Source organism: Hyla sarda, chromosome 1 (genome assembly GCF_029499605.1).
Source record: "Hyla sarda isolate aHylSar1 chromosome 1, aHylSar1.hap1, whole genome shotgun sequence".
NCBI classification, from domain to species: Eukaryota; Metazoa; Chordata; class Amphibia; order Anura; family Hylidae; genus Hyla; species Hyla sarda.
In genome coordinates, this window is record NC_079189.1 from 514,526,455 (window position 1) to 514,547,237 (window position 20,783).

Consider the following 20,783-nt stretch of genomic DNA (forward strand, 5'->3'; position numbering starts at 1 on the left):
TGTGGTACAGCATTTTGTGTAGCAACAATGTCAATTTTCTCAGCTCCATGTAGCGTAATGCCGATACAGCACTGATGATACGGCCGCCATCAGTGCTGTATCGGCATTACGCTACATGGAGCTGAGAAAATTGATATTGTTGCTAAACAAAATGCTGTACCACATTGTTATGTGCACTGAGGTCAGTGGATGCAGACACTGATGCAAGTTAATGTGCAGGATCTTTTATGTGAATTAATGCCACTGCATATGGACTTTGAGTTGATTTGCAAACCGCAATATGTGCACTGAGGTAAGTTGAGGACATTGAGGCAAGCTAAGGTGCAGGATCTTAATCATACACTGCTCAAAAAAATAAAGGGAACACTTAAACAACACAATGTAACTCCAAGTCAATCGCACTTCTGTGAACTCACACTGTCCACTGAGGAAGCCACACTGATTGACAATCAATTTCACATGCTGTTGTGCAAATGGAACAGACAACAGGTGGAAATTATAGGCAATTAACAAGACAGTGGTAATGGACTGGTTCTGCAGACCATTTCTCAGTTCCTATGCTTCCTGGCTGATGTTTTGGTCACTTTTGAATGCTGGTGGTACTTTCTCTCTAGTGGTAGCATGAGACGGAGTCTACAACCCACTCAGGTAGTGCAGCTCATCCAGGATGGCACATCAATGCGAGCTGTGACAAGAAGGTTTGTTATGTCTGTCAGCATAGTGTCCAGAGCATGGAGGTACTACCAGGAGACAGGCCAGTACATCAGGAGACGTGGAGGAGGCCGTAGGAGGGCAACAACCCAGCAGCAGGACCGCTACCTCCGCCTTTGTGCAAGGAGGAACACTACCAGAGCCCTGCAAAATGACCTCCAGCAGGCCACAAATGTGCATGTGTCCATTCAAACGGTCAGAAACAGATTCCATGAGGGCCTGATGTCCACAGGTGGGGGTTGTGCTCACAGTCCAACACCGTGCAGGACATTTGGCATTTGCCAGAGAACACCAAGATTGGCAAATTCGCCACTGGCACCCTGTGCTCTACACAGATGAAAGCAGGTTCACACTGAGCACATGTGACAGACGTGACAGAGTCTGGAGACGCCGTGGAGAACGTTCTGCTGCCTGCAACATCCTCCAGCATGACTGGTTTGGCGGTGGGTCAGTAATGGTGTGGGGTGGCATTTCTTTGGGTAGTCTCACAGCCCTCCATGTGCTTGCCAGAGGTAGCCTGACTGCCATTAGGTACCAAGATGAGATCCTCAGACCCCTTGTGAGACCATATGCCGGTGCGGTTGGCCCTGGGTTCCTCCTAATGCAAGACAATGCTAGACCTCAAGTGGCTGGAGTGTGTCAGCAGTTCCTGCAAGAGGAAGGCATTGATGCTGTGGACTGGCCCGCCCGTTCCCCAGACCGGAATCCATTTGAGCATATCTGGGACATCATATCTCGCTCCATCCACCAACGCCACATTGCCACACAGACTGGAGTTGGTGGATGCTTTAGTCCAGATCTGGGAGGACATGCCTCAGGAGACCATTCGCCCCCTCATCAGGAGCATGCCCAGGTGTTGTAGGGAGGTCATACGAGCACGTGGAGGCCACACACACTACTGAGCCTCATTCTCACTTGTTTTAAGGACATTACATCAAAGTTGGATCAGCCTGTAGTGTAGTTTTCCACTTTGATTTTGAGTGTGATTCCATATCCAGACCTCCATGGGTTGATAAATTTGATTTCCATTGATCATTTTTGTGTGATTTTGTTGTCAGCACAGAAGTATTTCATACGAATAGTTCATTCATTCAGATCTAGGATGTGTTATCTTAGTGTTCCCTTTATTTTTTTGAGCAGTGTGTATATGATGCACACATGGTACAGGAGAATACAAATGTGTACTATTATTATGAAATAATTCACAGGATGCTTCCATAAACAGTGACCATCTATGTGGATATGAAAACTGAGTGAACAATACCTACCTGTGTGAATTACAACATAATCCGGAGTGCCTTTTTTCATATATTTTAAATGTATGCTCAGCCTAAACATGAACCTTAATAATGCCATTGCCGTAATATGCACTTTATATCAGCACTAGTATTGGCGGCCTAATTATATGCACGTATTTTTCTAGATGTTTTTTCTACCATTTTCACATTACTATCTTTTAACCCCTTAATGACCAAGGACGTACCAGTACGTCATGAGTCCTCTCCCTTACCATAAGTCATAGCGGGTCGGGCCTGGCCTCTAACAATAGCCGGGACCCATGGCTAATAGCGCGCGGCACTGATCACAGTGTTATTAACCCTTTAGACGCGGCTGTGTCACGTCTAAAGTGAAAGTAAACCAATGCCGGGTAGCTCAGGGAGCTGTTTGGGATTGCCGCGGTGAAATCGCGGCATCCCGAACAGCAGTAGGAAGGTCCCTACCTGCCTCCTGTTGTCCGATCGCCGAATGACTGCTCAGTGCCTGAGATCCAGGCATGAGCAGTCAAGCGCCAGAATCATTGATCAATGGTTTCCTATGAGAAACCATTGATCAATGTAAAAGATCAGTGTGTGTAGTGTTATAGCCCCCTATGGGAGCTATAACATTGCAAAAAAAAGTGAAAAAAAAAAAAAGTGAATAAAGATCATTTAACCCCTTCCCTAGTAATAGTTTGAATCACCCCCCTTTTCCCCTTTAAAAAAAAAACTGTGTAAATAAAAATAAACATATGTGGTATCGCCGTGTGTGGAAATGTCGAAATTCTAAAAATATATAATTAATTTAACCGCGCGGTCAATGGTGTACGCCCAAAAAAAATCCAAAATAGTGCATTTTATATCATGAAAAAATGAATAAAAAGCAATCAAAAAGTCCGATCAATACAAAAATGGTACCGTTAAAAACTTCAGATCACGGCTCAAAAAATTAGCCCTCATACCGCCCCATACGCAAAAAAATAAAAAAAAGTTATAGGGGTCAGAAGATGACAATTTTAAACGTATAAATTTTCATGCATGTAGTTATGATTTTTTCCAGAAGTACGACAAAATCAAACCTATATAAGTAGGGTATCATTTTAACCGTATGGACCTACAGAATAAAGATAAGGTGTCATTTTTACCGAACTGAAGCCCCCAAAATTTACAAAATGGTGTTTTTTCTTCAATTTTGTTGCACAATGATTTTTTTTCCATTTCGTCGTAACTTTTTGGGTAAAATGACTGACGTCATTACAAAGTAGAATTGCAAAATTTAAAGAGTTATGATTTTTTAAAGGTAAGGAGGAAAAAATGAAAGTGCAAAAACGAAAAAAAACTGGTCCTTAAGGGGTTAAACGGATAATAATAATAATAATAAAGGTGAAGTTTTAATACAATCTCACAACTCATCAGTGCTATCCTGTATATCTATTTATCTATTGTATGTCTATATCTCATATCTATCTTCTATCTATGTCATAGCTATCTATCCTTTTATATCTATCTATTTATACTGTTAACTATCTATCCATGCAATACGTTTCAATCTAACTATCTCTACTATTATCTCTTTAGCTATTTATACTTGTATCCATCCTGCTATCATATTATCTATCTATCCTTCTCTCTCTACTTGTAATTAAATAGAATATCAAGGATCATACAAAGACCTATTTGTCTATCTATTATCATTCTTACTTTCTATTTCTATCTCGCTCTTTTACCAATGCAGCACACCAGACATTGCTCCAAAAATGTGGTTTATTTAATTGTGTAAAAATTGATTACATGGTCTCGGTAGCCTCATGCTATGCTTTTTCAAGGCCTTAAAAAAGGTTATGTGAGGCTACTGAAATGTTGTCAATTTTTAATCTTATGGAAGAAACCACCACATTTTGTTTGGAGTAATGTCTGATGTGCTGCATTCATTGGTGACTACCACTACTGACTACTACTATTGGTGACTATTGTATTGGACACCTAACCAAGGTCCTTTCCCTGCGTGCCCCCTCTGTCTTCAGTCTGTACCCTCTGTTTGCATTGGACTGGTGTATCTATCTCACAAGCCATCTCTCCGATTACGGTATCAGTCTAGTGATCTATAATTTTTATCCTTTTTTTCTATCTATTCTATTGTCTGTCCATCCTTATTCATTCTCTTTCTCTACTTTGATTAGATAGATCATGAAGGATCTCACAAAGATCTTTCTATACTTCTAAAGTGTCTATCTATTTCTCGATCACTCTATCTGCCTAGCTATCTCTTACTATGTGTCTAGCTATCTACACTTTTATCTTTTTTGCTATCAACACTAATATCTGTGTATCTGTCCTTCTTGTCTATCTACTTGCGGTTAGATACACCTTTGTGCCAGCTTTCATATTCTGATACATTGGCAGTTGCATACCTCCCAATATCTATATACTCTTCTGCAATGTGAATAGTAATAGCTGTACTTCCATCAGGGAAATGAATACATGTAAACCCTGCAGCACATATGTATATAGTTAGATCTGAGGAGTACTGCTGTCATTCCTATAGAATCCATCTGTACATCTGGACACAACTGATGTCACTTGATTCAATGTAAAGTTTTGTGTTGGAACATAAGAGTGAGCGTAATGTGCTTGTGGGCATTACACATGTAACATACTGTGCTTATTAACACTGACCTTATCTGGCATAGTGTAATGAAGGATTTTCCAAGGATTAAACAGCGACCGGCACACATGAGATCATTTTATAGTTTGATGGGAATTCAATATAAGACATTACAACTATATACATCATGACTGTGAGAGGAAGGCTGCGGTAGAAGCGGTGTGCACCTGTATATAGTATATAAACTCTAGCTCCGCACATTGATACGGGAGGTTTGTGCCAACATATGGTCCCCTTCCAAACACTGATGTCTTCACGTTATGAAACTTTGCTCTTCCCCCTAATGACAAGTTAAGATGACACCTCTGACTGCAAAAAGTGACACAATTAATAGCCTCCCCTATTTACAAGAGGCGCGAACGTGGATTACAGGTGCTTACGTTTAATTATCACTTTGCACCTTTTTGTAAATAAGAACATTGTAGCACAATCTGTAGTATGGCGGGGGCAGCACTGACGTCGGCCCATTCTGCTTACTGCTTCATGCAGACATATTGCTTCTCACTGCTGTCAAGAATCTCAGCTGCCAGAAGGGGTAGAGGTGATAAGAGTGAGAAGACCAAAAGTAACATTGGGCATATTTATGAATATTAGGGCATATTTATTAACAAGAAAGATGAATAATGCACAGTCATGAATGTTCCTCTCAAATATCCAACCTGTCCTCACCTGACAATATAAGCTTGTGAGCTGTGTGGTGACAACTACATAACAGCCTATAAGGTTTTCAGCTTTCCAGGTTCCCTAGGTGGCACCTAAGACTGGTGATGCATAAATTATCTTGCCTCCTGCCCCCCATGCTCCTGTCTATTCTACCTATGTAAGTGTCTGCATTTTATTCATGAACCCCCGTATGACCCGGCCAGAGTAGTGGATGGAATTATGGGTAAACAAAAGAAATCTGAATAGCTTTATATGGAGGGAGCTAATTTCTTCATTGGTTTTCAAACAAAAAATAGGGAAAACATTAGACAGTGAAGTGAATTTGTCACCTCTTTGTTACATATAGTATAGTAAATACTCAGTTACCGGTTGATTGTAGCGATACTGAACAGCTAATATGTATAAGATGTGATCCCAGCAGAACGGTAATCTCACCCATGCACTCTCTTTTCTGTCCCCAGGCACCGAGCGCCATGAGCTGACCTCCTGGAAGAGCTTCCCCTCCATCTTCAAGTTCTTCTCTGACGCCCTGGAAGCCAAGAAAACAAAAACCCCGACAATACATACCAGGCGCTCCAACAGAATAAAGAATGAAGAATTGTAAAACAAAAGAAAATAGTAGCAGAGAGGGGGTGATCACAAAGATCCTCCCGTCCTCCCCCCACAACTGGTCTCTCCGGTCTCTCAGCCCCTCATTAGATTGTTTTCTTCCTAGAGCACAGGGTCATGATGTATACATTTAAATAGCGTTTTGCATTATTTCTAGATGAGTGCAACTGTCAAAGCAATATGGGTTCACTGGTTGTGCTTCCTGTGGTCTGCTGCTTGCATTCTGTGCTGCCCATCAGAGCACAGATTAAGGCTGACAGCAGCGCTGCACAGTACAGCATGGTGCAAGTCTAATTGCCCTGACATCGCCCTACACTGTGAGTGGATGCCATAGCTTGTCTGCTTCTCCGATGCCCTGGGCCTGCTCACTCTTTACCTCTACTGCCTACTCTGCTTAACTCCTACTGTGCTAGGTGGGGGCTCAATGCCTTCACACTGTGGAAGAAAAACATTGTATCATACGTGTGCTCCTCTCATTTTATGTCAACCAAACCGGGTTTGTTTTTAATCGTTCATATAATGGTTAACTCCTCCTGTTCTGAAAGGAAACCGCAGAGGCCCCATACAACATTTTGTGTCATTCACACGTGTAGAAGTTTCTATGACAACAGGTAAAACTCCTTTCAGCGAGATAACTTTTTACATGATGCCATTTGAAAACCGTAAAACTTAGTCTTGTTCATTGTCGAAACCTGGTAAATCCGCTCATGGCTTCCAACGATCACATACCATGCTGTCGTCATATATGGTAATGGAGTCCTAAGTGGTCACCATGGCCTAGGTGTGACTGCAATGTGTGCACACTTTGTAGTTATGACTTAACCCTTAGTATACCTTGAGTGCCCTAATACAGCGATGCAGTCCTGTCTGGTAGCTGAATTACCTATCTGTACATTGGGGCGTAGGGATTTCCTTTATGCTGTTATTTAGAAGTCTGCGTCTAGTCTACTGACATGTTGGGATACTGTGAATTGCACAGGGGCAATGTGATCACACAGTGTGGGGTACAAGAAACACTTGAGAAGTATCCTTCATATGTTAAAACCCAGCCGGGTAGTAACTCACGATTACGATGCTCGTTTCTGGCTTATTCAGTTGCTTTTTATTTAGGAAACTTCATCATAGATCTTCTTACAAAGTGGAGCTTAGTACAACAACAGACATATCTGTGCTGAGATCTCCCTCCTGCGCGACACCTTGGACGCGTCTGCATCCAAGGTGTCGTGCAGGAGGGAGATCTCAGCGCAGATATGTCTGTTGTTGTACTAAGCTCCACTTTGTAAGAAGATCTATGATGAAGTTTCCTAAATAAAAAGCAACTGAATAAGCCAGAAACGAACATCGTAATCGTGAGTTTACTACCCGGTTGGATTTAACATATGAAGGATACTTCTCAAGTGTTTCTTGTACCCCACACTGTGTGATCACATTGTAGTTTGAAGGGGAGAGGTGGAACTCCCTAGCGGTACTATACACTTAATTGTGTGAACTCTGGCTGGCTTTACGAACTGTGTTTATATAATTGCACAGGGGCATCATAGTTATGATCCCAGGATGAGTTTTTGACTTATTTTACACAGTTAACCATTTTTTTACACATATGAAACTCTATTTTAAGGTAAATAATGGAGGATAATTTTATAACCGTAGATAGAATTAATAGAGGGGACAGATGATTCAATGTAGTAGTGAGTCATGCTTATACTGCACCCGGTTAGGAACGTGTCCTAGTATAGCTCATGTTAAAGGGGTACTCTTTAAATTTTTTAAATGAACTGGTGCCAGAAAGTTAAACAGATTTGTGAATTACTTCTATTAAAACATCTTTACCCTTACAGTACTTTTTAGCAGCTGTATGCTACAGAGAAAATTCTTTTCTTATAGAATGTATTTTTGTTTTTTCCACAGTGCTCTCTGCTGACACCTGATGCCCCTATCAGGAGCTGTCCAGAGCAGAAAATCCCTGTTGCAAACCTATGCTGCTCTGGACAGTTCCTGATATGGGCACCAGGTGTCAGCAGAGAGCACTGTGGACAAAACAAAAAATTAATTAAAAAAGAAAGGAATTTCCTCTATAGCATACAGCTGCTAAAAAGAACTGGAAGGGTAAAGATTTTTTAATAGAAGTAATTTATAAATGCGCTTAACTTTCTAGCACCAGTTGATTAAAAAAAAAAAAAATTCCACCAGAGTACCCCTTTAATATACCGTGCTTACATAGCAGCAGAAGTGAAATACTTTGTATCTGACGTAACCAAGGGGACATACTAGCAGATGTTAATATTACCTACTACAACTGTGAATCATTTACAAATATGTATATTTTACAGCATGTTGTCACAGATAGAACATAGGTTTATTTTCCTCATTGCAAACACTGTGAACCATTTAGGTGGGAAAAAAAGAGAAAAAAACTTTTAAAAATATTCTATTTTCCCTGTCATTGTAAAAATCGTTAGATTTTTTTCTTAAAAAGTCTATTTTTAAGTTATGATTTTAAATCACCCACAAACAAATACCAATGACTGTGTCAGGTTTTGAGCTGATGTTTGCTGTTTTTAGGCAGAGGTAAAAAAAAAAAAAAAAAAATACAAAATCTTTCTTTGAATATTATGCATTATGAGATATTTTTATGTGTTAGATTTGATTCTTTTTTTTTTTTAGATGCTTGTAACAATTCACATTCTGAATGAAATAGTATCGATTTTTTTTATACTGTACACAAATGCTGTGAAAAGTGAAAATTTCTTGTGACTGATGCCATTTGAACTAGGGTATCTATACCCGAAAAAAGGTTAATTTATACTGAGAACCTCTTGTACCCTACCCTAAACCAGAGTTCAAGGGGCTCTACATTGCATCTTCATACCAGCTGAATTGGATGTCTGAGTGGCCTAATGTTAAAGGGGTATTCCGGCTTTATACATCTTATCCCCTGTCAGAAGGATAGGGGATAAGATGTATGATGACAGGGGTCCCGCCTCAGAGGCGGGACCCCTGCGATCATACATCTTATCCCCTATCCCTTTGGATAGGGGATAAGATGTATAAAGCTGGAATACCCCTTTAAGGAATCCCAGTCGCTTGGTAAATCATAAACTTACTGACACATTTGCAGATCTTTTTTTTTTTCATTCTTGAATTTTTTTCCCCAAATGTAAATTGAACCATCTCTCTATATAGTCGTTAATAAAAAAAAAATGCCTATCATTTGTTGCTACACATACTTTCTGCTCCCTGTAAACTAGTAGGGAGATGGATGTACACAGCAGCGCTCTGTGAACGTAGAGTAGAGCATACATGGAGGGCAACTTACACAGGCTGTATATAGGAAGGAAAGCACACAAAAGGCATTTTACAAGGGAGAACTACAGGTACTGTGTAAGTGAATGTGACAGCAGCCACAGCAAACTCTAAATTTCTGATCACTCAGACCTCACATCCATCATGTGTTACTGGGATGACACAACCCCATGAAAAGAATCGGAATTGCATGCAAACTGCATGCCAGGGGGTCTGAAGATGAATAAAGGAAAGAAAAACGCATATAAAAATTATTTTCCATTTCAAAGGTATCCATAGCCTTTAACCCCTTAAAGGGGGGCTCCTGTTTAGAAAACCATTTTCGTATTCCCTGTGAAAGAAATCTCAGTTAGCAGAGGTTGGTCCCCCATGCAATGGTCCATATCTCTTGGTCAGAGTGGAGAGTTGTTATAAATAACATCTTTCGCTCTCCTGTCTGGCATAACAAAGACAACACATTGATTTGAATGGACACTTTGTAATACTAAATTTTCAATGTGCTGCTGCAGGGAAATCAATGACTTATTTCCAGTATCCAGATTATGGTTGATCACTGAGGTTTACAGTAGGGGGTGGGGCACTTTGGACAATCATTACCTGCTAGAAGGGACCTTTGACAAGAAACTGATCACAAAGTAGAACACCCCTCTAAAATTTTAGTGTCATTTGTAAAAAACTTTTGACGTTGCCCAGACATGTCAAAAGTTTAGATCGCCAGTCCTGAGCCCCGCTGCGATTGGGAGTAATAGCTGGGTGACATGACTGGCAGAGCACTTCACTCCCCAGTTGGCCACCTGATCCGACTCTTTCACCTCATAGCCTAATGCAGTGAGAGAGCCTCACTTGATTGACAGGGAATGAAGCGCATGCTGCTGCTTACTTCAAATGGCTTTTACTCACAAATGCAGTGGGTCTCAGGACTAAGACCTGTTGTGATTAAACTTTTGACATGTTTAAGTTTTTATTAAATACAGTAAAGCTTTAAGGACACAGTTATTGTTAACCTTACAGGGGTACTGCGCTGCCCCAGTTTTCAGAACATTTTGTTCCAAAAGCTTAGAGCAGGAGGCAGGGCCGTGACATCATGGCCATACCCCTTCGTGATGTCACGTCACGCCCCGTCAATGCAAGTGTATGGGAGGGGGCATGGTGGCCGCCACGCTCCCTCCCATAGACTTGCATTGAGGTGGCGTGACATAACGAGGGGGTGTGGTCGTGACATCACAACTGCACCCAGGGTTCTAAACGAATGCCGGGTGCTGCACAGAGATCGTGGGGTTCCCAGCAGTGGGACCCCGCGATCAGACATCTTATCCCCTATCTTTTGGATTCTCACAGTTTTTTTCCTCACTGTGTTCCTGAAAGTTATAACTTTTAAAATCTCCCATCGATGTGGCTGTATTTTTTTTTAGCAGGACAAGTTGGACAAGTAGCACCATTTTTTGGATTTTGTTTTTTTATTATGTTTATAGAACTTTGTTTATGTTTATAAACACCTTGTCCATACCCCTATTTTATAAGTGCCACAGTCTAATGACAGATACATTTTACAGTAGCTAGAATCCTCCAGCTGCACCATTTACTGATAAGGTTGGAGGTGTGGGCCTTATATCCTACTGTTGGATATCCTTTGTAGCCATATAGGCAAAATATCTGTAACACAATCACAATGTGGTCAGGGACTTCTGCCTGCTTTATGTGTGCTTATGTCGGTCAATCGTCCTTAGCAAGGCTTATCTCGGTATATTCTATGTAAATCTGAGCACAATTTTTCTATTTCATAGCATTGTCTGCAGTCAGTGTCACATGATGGAAGGAGGCACACAAGCCAAAAGCACTGTCCCTAAGATTGGACAGTATTGAAAAAAGTGTGCATATGGTCCCTGGATGCTAAAATACTGGAGCAGATCTAGGACATCTAAACTGCGGGGGAAAGAGGGTGAATGTTGAATATTACATGAAAGTTATCTATACAGAGCCCACTATATGACCAATCTGCATGAAATCAATAGTCCTCACGTGGTCTGTATTAGGAACATCGGGCACTACATATGTTATATAGGAACTGGCTTGCATTACCTTTCAGCTTTGTGTATGTACAGCCCAATAATTCACAATCGCATATCATTCTGTGAAGTACATCTTGTTCTGCTTGAAACTAGGGATAACAAGAACTCATTGTACAGCTGCCTAATCCTTAACAATCCAGACATTTGTCCATTGCCCTCCCCCGCATGACATATCATCTAATACTAACATTTTACCGTAGTCACCTCTAACTCATATGTGATGTGTGGAAATCCGGTCTTTCTCTGGGTGGCTCTTTGCTTTCTTTACCAACCAAGGCATTTCTAGTGTGCTCCCTGAACCGTGGAGTAAGCCTATAGGCGGAGGTATAACCTGCATTAAGCTCCCAAGGCCCCTGTGTGATCTTTTCTTATCAGGAGCTCTCAGTTCGCCTTAAGGATTCGCCAGAGTAAAAATGACATGTCAATTTAGTTATAGCTTCACAACTGGGATCTTCTAGGAATATTAAACATAAAATATACCTAGAGAATAGCGGCTCCATTTTTTCCCTTGCTTTTCATGCATATGGGAGTTGATATTTAGGCTTATAATATTTAGGCTATTTTTTTCCACCCCTAACAAAATATATACATAGACAAGAGGTACTGAAGCTATTGCATGCTCCCACAGACATAGATATTGCTAAATGATATTGGAAATGACATTGATAGTCCTCAGACATGGACATCTCCGCTTCCCATTGGGGGTTGCTTGTTAGGGTTTTATTCATGGGAGCTATGCACATAAGACAGGTTCAGGAGGAACCGTCAGCTCAGGTCTAAGTAGATACTTATGGTTCCCAAGTCTGTAGTATCTTTTCTTAGTACTCTGCATTGTACCACATTCATTGGCTATTCTTTCTAGAAATGTATGAATATGTTGGATGTTACCATTAACCTTGTCAGTGGAATCAATGCTCGCACAGTCTGACAGGGTCCAGTCGTGATGACAGGCAAGTGTTGGGTGTGTAGAGACAGGCTTTATTGACGAGGGGAATGGAAATGAACATTCATACATTGTCAGGAAGAATAATAGAGGAACAGCACAATACAGGGTATAGGCAGTTCTTATTTATAGCTGCAAATCTGCTGTATACTTTATAAAGCTATTGTTCTTTTTTGTATATTTAGCATAGGATAAATCCACGTCCTCATGTTGTGTTCATCTTAAAAAATAATGTGTCTCTATCCTGAGAATCCTAGTCACTGTGATTTCACCGTACTATCTGAATGGTTACATTTAGCTGTTACTGAAAGGGAATACAGAAACTAAAGAAATAAAAGTAGTGTGAAGACATAGTTGGTGAGCAGCCATGATGCCAGAGAATCTTCTAGCTTTAAATGGCGTCTGTGAGCTGTCTAACCCATCAGAACTGCTGACAGAGGTCAAGGAGGGGAGTTTAACAATACCTCTTGAGAATAATGTTCAAGTACCTGGCTGCCACAATGGCAAGTGTCAGGAGGGTGGAGTCTTCATATTAGGTGCACAGTACCCACTGTATTGAGTTTTCCAGGACCCTCTTATCATCTTTAAGACAGCTTTAGCATTCAATTAGAAGACTACAAGACCTGTTTAGGGTACTTAATAAGAAGAGCCCACCTCCTGGGTACTGACTGTAATGGCAGCCGAGACATTAACTAAAGTTGTCAGTTGCTTGACCAAGACACCAGGTATTGTTACACCCCCCTCACCGACCTCTGTATAGAGGTATTTTGGTGGCTAAAAACTGCTGACAAGCTCCCTTTAAACCACAGGCTATGACAGATCAGTAGATTTGGATTTACAGCTAAATGTAAGACCTGCTTGCTTTCAATATGCTACAGTTAGTTTATCAAAGCTAGCTCCTCCGCCATGTCAATAAAGCAAGGCCAGGTCACATGCCCACATCATCAGCATTTCCATATGCACAAAGAAAAAGAGCCCATAAGAGAAATATAGGTTTAGAGTTTTCAAAACCCACTAAATGCAAAACCAACACAATGACTTCTAACTGGAGAAGATGATCCCAAGTCTACATTAGTTTCCCTTCGACCTTTTTTAATAGTTTAGTGTGAGGCATAAGTCAAGACATATATCACATTTTTTTCTTGTTGTGTTGAATAAACCATACATTTTATTAAAGGCAGGTTTCTCCTTTTTTATCCTCTGGGGGTAACACAAAAAGGGGGCGGATCCACATATCATGCAACGGTGCTGCAAAGTGTGGATACTCCTTAACAAGTCTTGGTGATCTGTAGAATGACCAAAAACAAGTTGTCGCTGTCTTATCTAATATTTGCCTGCTTTTCTATATACCATAATAAATGAACAATGTGAAATGCTTCCAATATCTGCAGAATTCTTATCTCTACTGTATTGTTCTGTTCTCTGTGTCAAGTTCTTTTATATTTTTATATGTATTATATGGTTTTAAACTATTGTTTAGAAATACAATACGTTTCCTTCTATAATGTTAAGGTGGGTTCAATAAAGACATTTAAGGTTGTGGGTTCAACAATGGTTAATGAACAATGGAAACTATATGGACATATTTCCTAACATCTAATGAATATCCAATATGGTCCACCAACACTGATACAGCCTTTAGATGGCACCTCCCATCACCCATATACATCCCTGTGTTTTGGTGTAAGATATAACCTCTTTACCACTTGTTTACAGAATCTACCATTTTCCAGGAATCATCTATACAGACTTGTTTTAAAGTGCCAATAAAGATATCACATTTCCATTCATTTTTACAATTTGATGATAAATCTGTTCTAATCTTTGAATGTTATTTTGAGTACTGCCCTTTTGTATGTCCCTTCTTCATGCTCTTGACTGATTTGTGGTATTTGCTTATGTTTCGATTTGTAAAGCACCAAAAGTTCTTACAGTGTATATTTCTGTTTACACTTAATAAACCAAGCCTTTGCTCTTGTACTGTGTTGTGTGCGCCTTTCTTTTTCCTCCTCTCATTGGCTTCTCCCACCATTCCTTATTTATGAGGGCCTGTGGTAAGGTACAATGTGCATTAATAAAACAACATGCGGGGATGGTTGTGCTGAATAGAACAATATTTAAAACTGAGTTATGTTCTGGTCGACATATCTCTCTGTCACATTTCTTATTATATCCTGGCTTCTATACTCATCTTGATGTACAGCAATAAGAGATTACTGTGTCGCTTCCATTCATTCATGGCTGTTATGGTGATATTATGTCATATATAGATAGATATATATAGAGAGAGAGAGCATATTTAATCGTGTATCAGTGTGTACCATTTCACTGGGGTATGCTGCCTTTTATCTCTCCTTGCCCTTCTACAGCCATCTTCCTCCATTTCCCTTAAATTAGTTGATGTTCTCCTTTATTCCTTAAGGTTTGCTATAATTCTCTTCACCAACTCTCATTCTATATCTTTACCTCTTCCTAATTCCTCTCTACCTCTCCTAGGTATGTTCTCCTAGGGAAGATTTACTACTGCAAATGTGGCAGACCCCTGTTGCAATTTGTGCCAATGGGACTTGGGTTAGTGCCCTTATTCAGTAGGGACTTACAAGGATTTACTGCCGTGATAAAATCCAAATAGGTGTTAAAGAAGAAGCCTAGAATCTGATAACTAGCGATAAGGTACTCAACACTCTTAAATATCATGCAGTTCAGCAGATGATGTCTTCCTCTGGATCAACTCAACTCAGTAGGGACTCAGGTTGAACTTGATGGACTCCGGTCTTTTTTCAACCTTGTGAACTATGTTACTATGTCAATCACAGAGTGTTATTGGTGCATGGCGCAGCCTTGGACTATCTGGTCTAGATTACTAAGAATTAGACCATTTTAGTAAATCTGCCCCAGTGTTGTGTTTAGTGTATTTTTCTCATTGTGTCCTTATCTCCTGTTTGCCTACTATAGTCCTACTTGTAGTCAAGCATTTTTTATCTCCATTTCTCAACCAAAAATCATACTCTATTTCCTCAATCTCACTCTAAAAATGGCAAAAAAATAAGATATATGTCCATCACATTCAACCTGGGGATGGGAAAAGACATGCCCAGGAAATAGTAAGGATAGTACAGTTTACCTTGAACATAGGAGGAGATTCCTCAAAACTTGTCCAGAGGAAAATTTGCTGAGTTGCCCATAGCAACCAGAACGCTTCTTTCATTTTTGAAAAAGCCTCTGAGAAATGAAAGCAGCAATCTGATTGGTTGCTATGGACAGGTTTTGATAAATCTCTCCCATAATGTGTACATTTGGTCTTCCAGTACTATATCATGGCCCACACTTTTTCCTCCTTCCAAGTCTTGTTATTCCTTATGCTTTCCTCACACTCCATGTCTTGTCGCTCTTCTCATCTGTCATCTTGTGTTATCATCCTCCTGTTTTTCCACCAATATGGTCGATGATCCTCCCTCTGGAGTTCCTCTCCTCATCCTCCATCTTGTCTTATACTCATATTTTTCCTTCTGATAATCCCCGAACCGCCATTTAGCTGATGTTGCCCCATCCTTTCTCTGTAATCTTCCACCTTTTGGTATTCTCTTCTTCCTCCTCTGGTTTTCACCTCTTCTTCCCTGTGGCATTCTCTTCTTCCTCCTCATGTTTTCATCTCTTCTTCCCTGTGGCATTCTCTTCTTCCTCCTCATGTTTTCATCTCTTCTTCCCTGTGGCATTCTCTTCTTCCTCCTCATGTTTTCATCTCTTCTTCCCTGTGGCATTCTCTTCTTCCTCCTCATGTTTTCATCTCTTCTTCCCTGTGGCATTCTCTTCTTCCTCCTCATGTTTTCATCTCTTCTACCCTGTGGCATTCTCTTCTTCCTCCTCATGTTTTCATCTCTTCTTTCCTGTGGCATTCTCTTCTTCCTCCTCATGTTTTCACCTCTTCTTGCCTGTGGCATTCTCTTCTTCCTCCTCATGTTTTCATCTCTTCTTCCCTGTGGCATTCTCTTCTTCCTCCTCATGTTTTCATCTCTTCTTTCCTGTGGCATTCTCTTCTTCTTCCTCATGTTTTCATCTCTTCTACCCTGTGGCATTCTCTTCTTCCTCCTCATGTTTTCATCTCTTCTTCCCTGTGGCATTCTCTTCTTCCTCCTCATGTTTTCACCTCTTCTTGCCTGTGGCATTCTCTTCTTCCTCCTCATGTTTTCATCTCTTCTTCCCTGTGGCATTCTCTTCTTCCTCCTCATGTTTTCATCTCTTCTTTCCTGTGGCATTCTCTTCTTCTTCCTCATGTTTTCATCTCTTCTACCCTGTGGCATTCTCTTCTTCCTCCTCATGTTTTCATCTCTTCTACCCTGTGGCATTCTCTTCTTCCTCCTCATGTTTTCATCTCTTCTTCCCTGTGGCATTCTCTTCTTCCTCTCACCTGTATTCTTGCCATCTTCTACCCTCCTGTCTTCACCTTTCTGTGTATGGTTTATTCACATTACATTCATGTTTGTCTCTACATATCTCAAGTTTCCTTGCACTGTTCTCAGTTTGTCCTTTCTTGAAATTTCACCTTGTTCTTCTTGTTTTCCGCTGTTTTCTGGCCGCACCCTTTCATCTCATATTCTCGTGCTTTCTCACATATTTTTTCCTCCCTATTTCTTTTCCATCTTTATTTTCTTTATGTATTTCTTTTTTCCATCTTCCATCTTTCCTTGTCCTTATCTCTTTCTCCTCATGTCTTCTTTATATTGCCTCCTGGATTAGCCTTCCTCTTCCTTATCCCCCTCTATTTTCTTGCCCTCTCATATACATTGTCTCCCTATAGTTCTCCCTCCTCTCTGTGTACAGAAATGACATTGCCATAAACATTTAAGCTGTGCCCGGCCCCCATCCTCATTTAGAGCCTGATTGGAGCTAATACAAACTTTCTCTCCTCATCTGTGAGGAGGTAAAACTAAATTATGTGGATATTGTTGTGGTTTCCCTTGGGAAATCTGCAGATATTTTGGAGAGGTTGTGCAGCTAAGTCTTTCTTTTGCACGGAAGCGTTGTGGGATTTCTCTGGCTTCTTTCCTATCCCCTCTATTTTCTAACCTACAGTATGCATATATTATGGCACCTAATCTAGGAGAGGGAGTGGGGTCCTGGGACTGTGATGTGTGTTCTCAAATCAAACACAACTGGCTGAGGTTCTGAAAAGGAAACTTCTCCTCCACTGAGATAGGAAACCCCAGGAGTGGCTGGTTTGAAGGCTGCTAATTCTTCTTATGTTTCCAATTGTCAAATATTCAAATCCGTCCTCAGTTCCTTCCCAGGCCAATTTAGAAGCGTAAACAGGATAATAAATAAGGTTAACTCTGTTATTTGCAATATGGTAAATCATTTAGAAACTTTGATTATGTGTATGCCTTTATTCCAGAGACTTAATGTTACCTGTAAGAAAATGAGGTCACTGCACAGTGGAAGAAATCTTACAGAATCAGCTCGTCTCCTTACATCAAGCCTGCTCCCTTATTATGAGAAGGGATTTGGAGTCTGCCACACGTGAAAGGTCATCCTTTGTATGGTCCTTAATAGTGTTGAGCGCGAATATTCGAATAGCAAATTTTTATCACGAATATCGTCACTTCACGATTTCGCAAAGATTTAGAATATAGCTAAATATATTCATTATGACGAATATTCATTTTTAAAAAAAATTGTGAATATTGGCACTTCCAGAGGACACTGATCCCTCCTTTCTTTTAGCTTTTGGGCCAATGAGAAGGATGCAAATACAGTTGTCAGAGGTTAGCAACATCCCTAGCAACCAATAGGAAAGTAGTTAGTTGAAAGATATAATTGCGCATTTTCCATTCGTCCATATATTCGCCAAATATTGCGAATTTGAATATGGCCTTTGCCACTCATCACTGGTCCTTAATAAAAAATATATATATATATACACAGACATGGTTGTAAATGTTGGCACCCCTGAAATGTTTCTAGAAAATGAAGTATTTCTCACAGAAAAGGATTGCAGTAACACGTCTTTTGCTATACACATGTTTATTCCCTTTGTGTGTATTGGAACTAAACCAAAAAAGGGAGGAAAAAAGCAAATTAGACATAATGTCACACCAAACTCCAAAAATGGGCTGGACAAAATTATTGTTACCCTTTCAAAATTGTGGAAAAATAAGATTGTTTCAAGCATGTGATGCTCCTTAAAACTCACCTGGGGCAAGTAACAGGTGTGGGCAATATAAAAATCACACCTGAAAGCAGATAAAAAGGAGAGAAGTTCACTTAGTATTTGCATTGTGTGTCTGTGTGTGCCACACTAAGCATGGACAACAGAAAGAGGAGAAGAGAACAGTCTGAGGACTTGAGAACCAAAATTGTGGAAAATTATCAACAATCTCAAGGTTACAAGTCCATCTTCAGAGATCTAGATTTGCCTTTGTTCACAGTACGAAACATTATCAAGAAGTTTGCAGCCCATGGAACTATAGTTAATCTCCCTGGGTGTGGACCGAAGAGAAAAATTGATGACAGGTGTCAACGCAGGATAGTCTGGATGGTGGATAAGCAGCCCCAAACAAGTTCCAAAGATATTCAAGCTGTCCTGCAGGCTCAGGGAGCATCAGTGTCAGGGCGAACTATCCGTCAACATTTAAATGAAATGAAATGCTATGACAGGAGACCCAGGAAGACCCCACTGCTGACACAGAGACATTAAAAAAAGCAAGACTACATTTTTGCCAAAATTAACTTGAGCAAGCCAAAATCCTTCTGGGAAAACATCTTGTGGACAGATAAGACCAAGATAGAGCTTTTTGGTAAAGCACATAATTCTACTGTTTATCGAAAAAGGAATGAGGCCTACAAAGAAAATAACACAGTACCTACAGTAAAATATGGTGGAGGTTCAATGATGTTTTGGGGTTGTTTTGCTGCCTCTGGCACTGGGTGCCTTGAATGTGTACAAGGCATCATGAAATCTGAGAATTACCAATGGATTTTGGGTCGCACTGTACAGCCCAGTGTCAGAAAGCTGGGTTTGCGTCTGAGATCTTGGGTCTTCCAGCAGGACAATGACCCCAAACATATGTCAAACAGCACCCAGAAATGGATGGCAACAAAGCGCAGGAGAGTTCTGAAGTGGCCAGCAATGAGTCCAGATCTAAATCTCATTTGAATACCTGTGGAGAGATCTTAAAATTGCTGTTAGGAAAAGGAGTCCTTCCAATAAGAGAGACCTGGAGCAGTTTGCAAAGGAAGAGTGGTCCAACATTCCGGCAGAGAGGTGTAAGAAGCTTATTGATGGTTATAGGAAGCGACTGATTTCAGTTATTTTTTCCAAAGGGTGTGCAACCAAATATTAAGTTAAAGGGGTACTCCGGTGAAAACCTTTTTTCTTTTAAATCAACTGGTGGCAGAAAGTTAAACATATTTGTAAATTAGAAAGAACTCCATCCCGCACCAAGGTATGGGGTAAATAAGGCTTGTCTTTATTTATTCCACTGCAGGATACATACAGATAAAGATGTCTGATGCGTTTCGCCCTTTACAGGGTTTAATCGTAGACTCATATTTGTAAATTGCTTCTATTAAAAAATCTTAATCCTTCAAGTACTTATTAGCTGCTGAATGCTACAGAGGAAATTCCTTTCATTTTGGAACACCGATGACATCACGAGCACAGTGCTCTCTGCTAACATCTCTGTCCATTTTAGCAACCATGCATAGCAGATGCATAGCAGATGTATGCTAAGGGCAGCATGGTGGCTTAGTGGTTAGCACTGCTGCCTTGCAGTGCTGAGGACTTGGGTTCAAATCCCACCAAGGACAACAATAAATAAAGCGTTATTATTATTATAATAACAACGTCAGCAGAGAGAACTGTGCTCATGATGTCATCAGAGAGCATTCCAAAAAGAATTTCCTCTGTAGTGTTCAGCAGCTAATAAGTACAGGAAGGATTAAGATTTTTTAATAGAAGTAATTTACAAATATGTTTAACTTTCTGCCACCGGTTGATTTAAAAGAAAAACGGTTTTCACCGGAGTACCTCTTTAAGGGTGCCAATAATTTTGTCCAGCCCATTTTTGGAGTTTGGTGTGACATTATGTCCAATTTGCTTTTTTTCCTCCCTTTTTTGGTTTAGTTGCAATGCACACAAAGGGAATAAACATGTGTATAGCAAAACATGTGTTACTGCAATCCTTTTCTGTGAGAAATACTTCATTTTCTAGAAAGATTTCAGGGGTGACAACATTTACGGCCATGACTGTGTGTATGTATATATATATATATATATATATATATATATATATATATATGTATTATGATTTATTTTTAAGTAATGCAATATAATTATGAAGGCATAGTAGCCATAGAAATTCTGTATTTCTAAAAGAATAATAACAATTATAATAATGAATGGGGCCACACTGAAACTTTGGGATCCTTAAGGTCACCTCCTGATCTTGTATGTGATCTCCTTTTCACAGTGTTTCCCATCCAGGGTGCCTCCAGCTGTGTCAAAACTACAACTCACAGCATGCCCGGACAGCCAACGGCTGTCCGGGCATGCTGTGAGTTGTAGT

The 20,783-nt window shown here is 40.3% G+C and overlaps 2 protein-coding genes and 1 long non-coding RNA gene across 9 annotated transcripts in view; 1 reads left to right on the forward strand and 2 right to left on the reverse strand.

Moving 5' to 3' along the window:
* FAM172A (family with sequence similarity 172 member A) overlaps nucleotides 1-7,053 on the forward strand; it is a 525,562-nt gene extending 518,509 nt beyond the window's left edge. For 4 of the 6 annotated variants that reach the window (XM_056538171.1, XM_056538180.1, XM_056538163.1 and 1 more), the window contains exon 11: nucleotides 5,757-7,053. In XM_056538171.1, coding sequence (XP_056394146.1) covers nucleotides 5,757-5,899 — 143 coding nt within the window. In that variant the 3' untranslated portion in view covers nucleotides 5,900-7,053. The remainder of the gene's footprint in view (nucleotides 1-5,756) is intronic. The other 2 variants (XR_008847615.1, XR_008847616.1) reach the window with 2 other exon arrangements.
* Nucleotides 1-16,109, reverse strand: part of LOC130290507 (translation initiation factor IF-2-like) — a 163,764-nt gene extending 147,655 nt beyond the window's left edge. The window contains exon 1 of the mRNA XM_056538239.1: nucleotides 15,344-16,109. Coding sequence (XP_056394214.1) covers nucleotides 15,621-16,088 — 468 coding nt within the window. The 5' untranslated portion in view covers nucleotides 16,089-16,109 and the 3' untranslated portion in view covers nucleotides 15,344-15,620. The remainder of the gene's footprint in view (nucleotides 1-15,343) is intronic.
* Nucleotides 1-20,783, reverse strand: part of LOC130290511 (uncharacterized) — a 56,573-nt gene that overhangs the window by 17,528 nt on the left and 18,262 nt on the right. The window contains exon 2 of one of the 2 annotated variants that reach the window (XR_008847618.1): nucleotides 5,731-5,824. This is a non-coding gene — a long non-coding RNA (uncharacterized LOC130290511). Of the gene's footprint in view, nucleotides 1-5,661; nucleotides 5,825-20,783 lie in introns of both variants that reach the window. The other variant, XR_008847619.1, reaches the window with a different exon arrangement.